This window comes from Mya arenaria, chromosome 8, assembly GCF_026914265.1.
Source record: "Mya arenaria isolate MELC-2E11 chromosome 8, ASM2691426v1".
Classification (NCBI taxonomy): Eukaryota; Metazoa; Mollusca; class Bivalvia; order Myida; family Myidae; genus Mya; species Mya arenaria.
Genome location: NC_069129.1, coordinates 69,163,810 through 69,175,666, shown reverse-complemented (window position 1 = coordinate 69,175,666; position 11,857 = coordinate 69,163,810). Strand labels below are relative to the sequence as shown.

The following is an 11,857-nucleotide window of genomic DNA, read 5'->3' as shown; positions in this document are numbered from 1 at the left end:
TTTCCCGGGGGATCCACTTTGGTATTTCTTTTTAATACATTTAGCTTTCTTCACAGCTGGGCTTTGATGTTTTGGTTTTCCCATTTCTGAAAATAACAATTCAACTAAATTAAATGTATTTCAAGACACAAGACTAAGTTCAAGTAAATAAGTTGTTTTTTAAAGCTTAAAATTTTCAATCCAATGTTCCATTAAACAAAACTATCATAGATATATCCTGGATATGTCAAAATGATCATTCAAATAATTCACTTGAACATTAAAATGAAAATAAGCATAAATATTCAATTTCTTTTGAAAAATACAACCCATAAAAGCTGTTTGACAGCTCAAAATACATTTGAGAAAATCCCCCATTGAGTATCAATTTGGGAGTCACGTGATCCGTAACTGAACGATCAATATCATATCATAACATGTGGCAATTTACACAGGCGGCCGATATAATATTGGCTTATTTTGGGTCATAAAGGACATATTTGTGAACATTTTGATGTATAAATATGATGCATTTAAACAATACTTACTGGTAAGACTCCGATGTTTTCATTGAAACGCCATAATTTTCCCGTACTTTTTAAAGAGCGAGTGCGCATGTCCGATTGTCTGACACAAAAAATAGGTCACGAAAGTCGCAATTTGTAAACAAATAATTGTTTGAATTCTTTAAAAAGGTTAACTCTTCCAATATCAACTAACTGTTTAGGACAATTTTTATTACACTTTTCATAATTGATTGTTTTCACCTGCTTTGATCCGGAACTAACCCAGATCCGGAATACCCCAAACAACTGTTTTTGTTTTGAAAATATTCGGTAACGCTTAAATGTTGCCTCAAAATTATATTTTAAGAAAAACAAAAAGTTTATGTAATCAAGTTTATTTGGAACAAATACAATAACAATGTAAATATAGTAATACAATTGTTTAACAGCATATATATTTTCTCAGTAATGTTACATTAAATTATAACTGTACAAGAAAGCTGTATCACAGTCAATAAATGTAATAATAAGAAAAACAACAACAGTTTAACAATTAACTGTTTTTAACACTTTATTTTTAACAATTTCTTGAAGGTAGCTCCTCAGCACATTTGCAGATTTCTTGTTGCATCAAAGCGTCTCTTCTGAATTTAGTTTAACCTTTTTTCGACAGATTCGTCACTTGTTGTGCTTGTAAACCGTTTTATGGTCGCCATGTTGTAACCAATGGCTCATGTAAACAGTCGGTTACACACAACAGATTGCTTGAATAAAATGGATATTCAATAACGTGCATGCGTTAGCTCCCCTACAGTGAAAAGATAAGCCGAGAGAGAAGTAACAATTTTTTCGGCCGCCATTTTGTTACGTCTTCTGCGGAGTATGAAAATTACAGGGGTGGTATGAAACTTACTGGAAATTACAGGGGGGTATGGATTATACACGTCGTGCACGTGACCGCTCTAGGCCAATCGGATAGCGTCATTCATGTAGGAGGTGAGATATATCTATATACCGTATAACGTGCGCACAATGCTATACTGATGTCATGAATTTTAACAAGTAATACACGTTACTATTATATTACTTATGTACAAATAATTTTAAAATTGAATGACTCATTTTGACTAAAATTTTAATAGATAGATAATCTATGTAAAACAAAAGAAATAAGCTTGTACGAAATTATGCATGGTTGACATCGATACAATCCGGTTAATGTGTGTCAACTTATTCCGAATAATTTATTGATCTGTAGTAATTCATATGCATTGTATTCACTATACGTCTAGTATAAAGAGTACCGTTTTTCATATACCATTTTACCTTAGACTAAGTCGTGTTTACACGCACATTTTTTTCTTATTTCAAAAGCATGTTATATGTATGCTGATAATTTTCTAACAGTATTTACCTTTTCGGACTGCAAAAGATGTACAGTCGTATACATACATATTAGGCCTTGTTCTATAACATCGTTTTATATATCTATCTCTAATAATATTATAAAAGAACATACCATCACAAATTGGTATTTATCTTTAAGTACTTGACATTAATTACAAATCCTATTTTCTTTTGGTATATTTGACCATCTTCCTGTTTCTATAAGAAGACGATGAAAACTTAAGTCTTAACCGTGACAGAGCAGTTTTGTATTTTTCTACATTACCCATGTTTGGCATTCAAATCTAGCGAACGATCTATAAAACGTAGCTCTAGATGATTCATTTATCCGACTATTAAGATTTTAAATAAAGTTCCTCATACCTCATTGAACCCAAAATTACACAGTATGTCCCTTACACTAGCGGCCCAGTTCTTTTTTCTTGGTCTAATATAAATGTCTCTTTAACATCATTTAATACACATTGTTAAGAAATTTTCTAACCGAGCTCAATATCATTTTAAACCAACATTTAAGAATAGGTACATAACTTAGATGAACAAAATTTAAACTTCCCAGCCCGATAAATAAAATATCATCCTGTGCTGATGTCTTAACTTTTAATATTGATAATAAATATAGTATGTAAGCGTGTTCGCACAATGCATCTGTAAATCCCCAAACTTCACACCCATAAAATATGATAGATTAAACCAGCTTAGGCCTAAAAAAAATATGTCTGTTTCCTGTAACCCGACCGACCGTAATTTTTTACCGCCGACCGCATTTTTTTTATGCCCTCAAATTCGAAACGTCAGATTTTAGCGATCTCTGGCCTGTGATGACAACGATAATTTAGTCGTGTCCAAATTCGCCGCATAGTTACAAACGTTTCCGGTTCGACACTTGTAGTATGCATCAGTTTTGACCCGGGATATTTCGGTGTGAGAGTCGGTATCATCTGAAAGGGGCCTCAATGCATGATCTGAATGTTTGTTTAACCAGCAAGAGCAATTAACACCCGTAGTGACAAGTGATTATCGATCTCGAATCTGATCGGTAACCGTGTCAATTAGCAGCACTCAAACTCAATGACGTAATATTAACTCCGCCCATTATACAAATTAACGGATACCTTCCGCTTTTTCGCTAAGTGCGATGGTATTGAAAAACAATAATGCTAAGATATATTTCGTTCATTTATTTTAAGTTGTTTTATTAAATCTTCGGTTAATTAAAAAAATATTCTTATAAGTTTTTAATCAGTTAACAAAAAAATAACCTTTTTTCGTAGCGCATGGTCTAAAAAGCGCGGGAAACAGTTGCACGCTAACTGCCTGTCAATTTTAATGAAAGTGAAAGGAGAACTGCGTAGATCGTTGTCAGTGTTACAGTAAGTTCTATAACGAAACAGAATTGTATAACAGTTATGGTTATGCCATTAATGAAAAATACAATGTTGCAATATTGGCAACAGGAACGTTGAATGTTTTTGTTTACTTCCGGAAAAAAGATAAACGTGAAAGTGAAACTGAAAGTTAAAGTAAGAAAGAAGTCGTTGCAACTAAACAATCGCTGGTGTATATCGCAGCCGCCGCCACCACCACCGCCGCCGCCGCCGCCGCCGCCGCCACCGCCACCACCACCACCACCACCACCACTACTACTACTACTACTACTACTACTCCTACCACTACTATCACTACTACCTATAACCTACTACTGCTGCTGCTGCTGCTGCTGCTGCTCTTACTGTTACTGCTTCTGCTTCTTCTACTACTACTACTTCTACTACTAATACTACTACTACTACTAATAATACTACTACTACTACTACTCCTCCTACCACTACTATCACTACTACCTATAACCTACTACTGCTGCTGCTGCTGCTCTTACTGTTACTGCTTCTGCTTCTACTACTACTACTTCTACTACTAATACTACTGCTACTGCTACTGCTTCTGCTTCTGCTTCCGCTGCAACTACTACTACAACCACTACCACTACCACTACCACTACCACTACTACTACTACTACTACTACTACTACTACTACTACTACTACTACTACCACTACTACTACTTCTACTTCTACTTAACTGCTGCTGCTACTGTGGCTACTACTGCTGCTATTACTACTAGTATAACTTAAACTTCTTCTGATACTATTACTTCTGCTGCTGCTGATGTTGCTGCTGCTGCTACTGCTGCTTCTGCTGCTGCTGATGATGATGCTACTGCTGCTGCTGCTGCTGCTGTTGCTGCTGCTGCTGCTGATGATGGTGGTGGTGGTGGTGGTGGTGGTGGTGGTGGCCGACGATACCGCCGACGCCGACGACACCTAGGCTATGACTAAAACGAGCGAAAATAACCAGTTCAGCACATTGCAAGACTATGTCAAGGGGAAATACTCTTTTATAGTTACACTAAATCGCAATATAAGAGTTGTCTTCCGTCCGATCACGAACTCCATCAGTTATCTATTTAGCCAAGGTCACACATAGCTTGCGACTAACTCACAACAGCCAATATTTTATCTTATATGAACTAATTGCCGCGAACTTGAAAGTGTTTTTGCCGGAAAGTTCACTAAATACATCAAGTGGGACATACCAGGAAAGAAATTGAAACGCTTGTCCTATTTGAGGCGACGATAAAATAATTGCTAGATTTCCATCACCGTCCGCCCCCTTTTTTAAACCCCATAACTGTTATAATCTCATACAAAAATGTTAAACTGGGGTTTGTATTTGCGTATCGGTCCAGTACTGGCCGGGAACGGCGTTTATTCATACCGACAGTGTCGATGTGTAACATTCACATGTAAAACACTGCAATTGTTACGATCTGGAAACACGTGTATACATATGGTTCCTTATGCAATAAGAAAAAGCAAGAATACTGTTCAACGGAGAGTGAGATCTAAGAAAAAAGTCACCTTCGTCCCCATTAAAACAAACACACACTCAAAACAATTGGGTGGGAATATAGTGATTTGTTTATAATGGCGGCCTGAATGCAACTTGGATTTATTGCACCTTCTTTTAAATAACATGCAAGCAGTTCTGTTGCAGTTGACAATTTATTTAATATGTACACACAAACATCTACAATAGTAGTGTTTACATACATTGTAATACTTATATGATGCTCAAAATATGTTCCAAAAATACAGTATGTTTTTTTGTAAATTCGTGTACAATAATGATCAAAATCACCAGTAACTTTTACATCTGGTGGGAGAAAGACATTCAAGTATAAACCGGATTTCGACTCAAGTTACATCAGGGGGCTGAGTTAAATTAGCATTATTTATATGTGTTTAAAATGCATTATGTGGGCATTTTAATGTACACTGTACATGCAAATAAAGCAAGCCCCAATTTCTTATGACTTTGTTTTGGTGTAAATCATTAATATATATGAAAACAAGAAATTTGAATGATTAAAACGATTAAAATAAGTTACCTGACAACATGTCAGAAATTTGCATGTAATTAAACTGACATATATACGAATGAAGTGAGAACAGACATTTAAATGTAATCCCCATCGGCGGAAAAGAAACACAACCCAATGTAAGGTTGCTTTGATATAAAGGGTATTTTAGATCAACTATATGTTTTGTTTGTTTCAGTTCAATATCTTATAAATATGTCATTATTAGAGATAAAACGAATGTAACATCTCCTTTCGTGAAATCTTAACAATACACTTTCTCTCCGATGTGTTATTTGTATCACTGGCCTGAGGTCACAGTTAGTTTTATTATACACTAATCTGGATTTGAACTTTAAAACAGTCCCAATTTAAAACGAAGACCTGACAGTTGATGAACAATCCATGACACAAAATAAAACAACAAATTTATATTCTTCAATTATTTTTTTTGCAATATTTACACTTGCATCTATAAATGTTTGCAATACAGTATCATTTAATTAAGTCTAATGCATAAAGCAGCTATTGTTTCTTCATCTATGCTCCCAAACTTAATATGACTACACAACACTCGTATCGTAGAACACGCCTAATCGGCATTGCCAAAGTGCAGGCGGAGGTCAGACTCCGCCTAGAACATGGACAATTTGCTTCACGCGCCTTATATGAGCAATGAATGACAATCATTTATGGTTCGTGGGGGAATCCGTGGTCTAGTTGTAACATACTTGACTGTAAATCCAGGGGTCGCAGGTTCGATTCCCCACCGATCCACTTAAACAAATACTAATCTTCTTCTGGGAGGGACTTTATGTGGGTCCCTTGTGGCAGTGGTATACACTGGTGCACGTTAAAGAACCAGGATAGCTCTTAAAAGACCAACTCTCTTATCGGAGCACTAGCCGAATGGGCTTTGCCCGAATGTAAGTATAAATAAGCTTACAGACCTACCCTTTTTTGGTTCTCATTTTATGGTTCAGTGGACCATCGCCCTCTCCCCACCCCTTAAAAAGGAGAAAAATACCGATCACTCCGGCAAAGGAAGGGAGTAGTCGTGTGAACCTTATTTTAGGACTTGTTGATGAGCGCGTTCAAGCTTGAAACTCGTAAGCGACAGCTCGCTTTGATGTATTGTGCAATAATTATTAATTACTATTGAAAAAGTTTCAAGTGTGCATGTCTGGTTAATTTTGAACAGCAATTACTGTACTGATGGAGTGTGTAAATGTTATATATTATGTAAATAAGTGCACCATAATGAACTTTCTTGTATATCTTATTTTATACTATGAAAATTGTAATCCTATTATCACGCGGTCATACACATCTTCTTATCAGTCACAGCCGATAACACTAGAGGATTTAGGGGGATAGGGGCGCCTGGCGCGCGTCCCCACCCACCCCCTTAACCGTCCAAGTTTACCTTTAATTTCAATATAGGAGAAGAAAAGTAATAAAATACGCCAAAAATGCACCATTTCGGACTAGAGCCCCAAACCCACTGCCAACACTTTAAACCAAATAATAACCCGCCCCTGTATAGCTGCTACATAATTTTGAAAACAAAGGCCCGATGAGTCCGGACCGGATGAGACCGGGACCGGGAAATAGTACCACTCCGTATAAATTAATGTATTTGATTTTAGCTTAAAGCATGTTTATGTTAATCTCTGTTGGAATGAATCTTAAATTAAATATACCATTTGCCATAATATATTTCTCTATATCGAATTTAAATTTGGTTTCCTTCGTTGATCTTCGTTGCTGCATGGACGTATTTATATATAGCGTGGAGGACATGTTGATATATGTACAAATTTACATCTTAACAAAATATAGACTCAAATAATGTTTCAATGCTATTTGTTTCACTTCTAAGTACTTACTTTTTACATTCGGTCATGGTGACCTGACCAATATTATCACAGTTTAAAAACACAATTATTTTTAGTTTGCTCTCCAGCGTCATCATTACGTTTTATAATGTGTGTTCTTTCGATTTACGTGCAGGCTTACACGTGGACTCCATGTAAGTAAACAAGCAAAGAAATTGCAGCCCGGCTTGTAGAAGTTTCTAGTTGTTTCTAGTGTACTAGCGGGAAAACAAATCTATTTTTAACATCCAAACTATTTTTATGAATAAGTAGTTATGCACTAGTTTTAATTTTAATAAACGATAAACAGGACTTTATTTAATTTCTTTATAAACATGATAAAGATGGATATTATATATATGGATGTTACTCTTATGAATATTTTGAATATCGAAAGTAGCGGTTGTTTCTAGGTCATATGCAAATGATGTGACGCATGAGCTGCATACATCTTTAAATAACTCGATACAGGCAATATCAAGGCCACCGAGGTGAGTATAAATAGTTGATCTTGGTAGGGTGCAGTGGTTTCTTTTTAAATGAGAAGAACGGGACGGAGTGATAATTGTTATACAACATGGAACTATCGGGAAGGTATGATATTATGTAATATAAGCAAGTTAAGCGTTTCATTTGAATAATATAAAGTATTTGGTGAATATCGACCCGACCTCACTAAGACAATAACCGGCACTAGGGTATTTCAATGACAGCTACTTTCTGTTTCAGGCTTCAGGAAGGTCAAGGATTTACATTGTCTGAATGAAAATCTCTGGCTCCTATAAAGGACGATTATAAGGACTTTCTCTCGATTAAGAATACAGGACATACTTAAAATGGATGTACAGTATTTGTTCCAACATACATACACGACATGGTAGAATATGATGTTTTGCCGGAAGATTTTTTGTTGAGATTGTTTCCACGAAATCTGTCTTATTCGGAGGAAAGTTATCTGGATAATTTCTCTACCTGTGCCGCGTATGTGAAAGTACCGAAACAAAACAAAAGAGTTGGCTACTCCGAACAGACACTTAAGAACCAGGATTTTGACTTTCTGGACCAGGAGTGTCCGGACATAGACACGGATCTTGTAGAAATAAGGAAGTCGCACGGTATGGAGGCGGAAGGCACTTCCGTCGACCCGGAATACCCCGGGATGTCGAAGGAGAATAACTCGGAGGTAGGGTCGGAGGAGGGGATCTTCGTAAACATGATGGACGATCTGGAGCTTGTCGGCAGCCAGACTACCATGGAGTCCCCGTTGAGCAACGCGTCGGCGGAAAGTGACCCCAGTTACTTCTCCTTGGATTCTGTGGGTTCCCCCGACGAGAGTGGGCAAATGAATTCTGTGGATCAAGAATGTCTTTCAAAAGCAGTAACTAGGGAACTTCAAAGAAGTGAGTTGCGGAAATCTGTGCCGGATAATTCTATTGAGACTCAGTCGGATGATTCAAGGTCAGTTGAAGTATCAGAAAGATCAGCGAATGTCGTCGAGTCGAACTCAGCGAAGTTAAAGCTGGATACGAAACTGGCGAACACCGGCGCGGAAGCTTCACACAAGTACCTGATGGTTCTGCCCGATAGTCCCCTGTACGACGAACCTGAGTTTAACATTAATAAAGCTGAGCTCAGAAAGTCCTCTTCTCTTAAATCAACCAAAACCCCACCTGGAACACCTTCCCGTAAGAAAATAGTACGTTTTGCGGACGCCATGGGCCTTGATCTAGAGTCCGTCCGTCACGTGCTGGATGCCGAAAACCCGCCCCGGATACCAAGCTCCGCTATCAAAGACTTGAAAGTTGGCGTGGAATTGGATCGGAGGGTGGTCGGTAGCCGCCATCTGGCCTTGTGTTTCACACAGCCGTGTACTAACCCTGATTTTATGACAAAAGTGATGGCAAACAAAGTGTGTCTGGAAAATTGTGTGATAACGGACATGGCGATCACCGGTGTAGTTCGAGTGGCAAACATTGGATATCACAAATGTGTGCGTGTACGATACTCAATAAATAACTGGGTGACGTTCTATGACGTCATGGCGTCGTACGTGCAAAACTCGTGCAGCGGTTCGACGGACCGATTTTCGTTCACTATCGTAGCGCCGTCTAGTCTCGGGCCTGGTACTAATATATCGTTTGCAGTGAGTTTCACAGTGAATGATGTAGTCTACTGGGATAGCAATGATTCCAAAAACTATGAAATTTCATGTTTCGCTAAATCTACCCCAACAAACCTCGAAGAGAGTTGGCTGCATTTTGTATAGTATTATTGTTCTATGATTACTTAGGTTTACCTTTGTTTATGTTTTGAAGTCAAAAAGTAGCTGTTATGTGATATTTGAAATCGTAATAACTTTTTTTCTGTGATTGGTTAAATCGTCCGTGGAACGACTCTATTCTGCATAATTTTCTTATTAGAGTTTCATTAAAACACGCATTTAAGTCCATTGCTACTGTGAATTAGTTAATCGATATAATATTGTTTGTTTTTCGGAATATTGCCCTAGCCTTGGTTTCTGGGTCGGCGTCGTCGGTATACCAACAATTAAACCTTTACTCAATAACCGAGAATGATATTGATATATAACATATAATGACTGTAACAACTCATGGCTGAAATACCTGCAAAGTTACGCCCTTGCTTGTGAAGTTACGCCCCTTGATGGACGAAGAAAAACCGGACGAGTTGTAGGGCGTTTACAGTGGTACTAGAAAATCTTCTGTTGGTTACTTATAAATGTCAAGATTAACATTTTCCCGACAGCTTAGGCTTATCTCACCGTCATGTCGGAGTATGTTTGTACGTGTACATATCTATGTATGTTGTACCTGGTGTACAGGTGGGCATAATATTGATGATTCATTTCTTGATACTGTGCATTTTATGCATCGCACACCTGCATGTTCTGTTTCGCTGATAGTTCAAGGCTCTAAATGGTGCATGAATTTGTTGTCTGTTAAACAGTAGTAATAGAAAAAAACAATTCATTTTTTTGTAATATGAACATAAAGAGACATCTTGTGATCATGTCAAATCACAAACCATTAACAGTTAGTGAATTCCCAATCGATTTAAAAGAGAATCTTCGTACATTTTGATCTAAATTTAAACTTTCTTCAATGCTTATATTGATTTTATATTATTTTGTTTTCTTGGACATTACAAGCAGTAATGGCAGCCTGAGCAATTACAAGCAGTAATATTTGATTATATGCCTTTTAAAGAATATTGAAGACTTTATTTTCAAGTTTGATAAGTGAAGTAAATGAGTGCCATATTCATTATTTGTTTGTTTTACATGTTTATAGCTTTATTTGCGACCTGCATAAGTTTCATTTCTTTAGTTTGTTACAGCTCATAAATTGTAGCAACGACCTTGTAGCTTAGTAATTTATATTGTAGCTTTGCACGATATCAAGGACGACCTTGAGGAAAATTGTGGCCGCGGAAAGTCGTACCCAGATACTTGTCGAAATATTTTCCTCATACTGTTTCTCTCGAATAATGATCAGAGCATAACTTAATGCCACATTTTGCCAAGAAATTATATATTATTATTCCTCTAATCGTTGTTAATTATTATTATTTTTTTTACTCGAGATACGAGTTTTTCCAACTGGTATTAGATGGATGGTAAATGTTACAATCATTTTTGCAATACTACAATTATTCTTAAAAATACGTAATTATTATTATTATTATTATTATTATTATTATTATTATTATTATTATTATTATTGATGGTATCATTTTATTACGGTCACTATTGACTGGTGTAATTGATCTGTTTTATTGATTTTGTTGCATCCGAGTGAGGCTTAAGCTGTCCCTATAAGGGCTGATGTAATGCATATTAAGCGAATACTACTGTACTTTATTTTTATTTCACATTTCAAATGCTCCTTTCTGTAAGAAAATGTCAATCTTGGCAAATATTGTAATTTATTTCATAAAATGTAAAGCGTTCTAAGTCTAAGTTCTAACTACCTCACTCTTCCATTTAGTGACAACCTTTGCACGCAGTACAGGCATTTCGAAATCACTTGTTTTTATCGCTATATAATAAAAACCTTTGAGACGTATCATAATATACTGTAGATGCTAACGCTGTGAGGATCAGTCGTATTGTTGAGTGTTGATCGTTTGTCTTTTTCATCAGAATTATCTGCCATCTGTTTGATCATAAAACTGTTCATTTCTGCGAGTTGAACATGTATACCCTATGAGAAGGACCCTCGCTAGTGAAGCACAAATTGCATGAGATTAAATGAAAGCTTTATAGTCGTTCTTTAAGTTCAAGTGGAGTTTAATTACTACGCCTTTTATTGTACACTATTTTAACGTAGTTAAGCTTTTATGTTTTTGTTAAATAAAATTTGTTATTTTTATAGTGGTATTTGTGATGTGCAGAATGTGTGTCGCAATATTACACAATACATCTGTAAAACAGTTCGGTCTTCCTTATTATCTACCCGCGTGTTGTTTGGGTTACTGAAGTTAAAACTGTGAAGTTAATGGTTTTAAATCTTAGAAATAAATCAATCACCTGTCCCTGAAAGTTTAATTGATGATGATTTTGTTAATCTCTTACAGCATGCATCAATACGATCACAGACGACGTTTATATATAAGCAACGGTTATTTAACTATCTATTATTTGATTCA

At 36.4% G+C, this 11,857-nt stretch overlaps 1 protein-coding gene across 1 annotated transcript; it reads left to right on the top strand.

Annotated features, from left to right (window-relative positions):
• The first annotated feature begins 7,656 nt into the window (after positions 1-7,656).
• Positions 7,657-11,642, top strand: LOC128244829 (glycogen-binding subunit 76A-like). The gene is made up of 2 exons (XM_052962920.1): positions 7,657-7,783; positions 7,919-11,642. Exon 2 carries the CDS (start codon positions 8,064-8,066, stop codon positions 9,453-9,455), a length of 1,392 nt encoding a protein of 463 aa, XP_052818880.1. The 5' UTR covers positions 7,657-7,783; positions 7,919-8,063; the 3' UTR covers positions 9,456-11,642.
• The last annotated feature ends 215 nt before the right edge of the window (positions 11,643-11,857 follow it).

Bases quoted from the DNA above. Each gene is read 5' to 3' on its own strand.
- LOC128244829 (XM_052962920.1), top strand. From the start codon at position 8,064: ATGGTAGAATATGATGTTTTGCCGGAAGATTTTTTGTTGAGATTGTTT.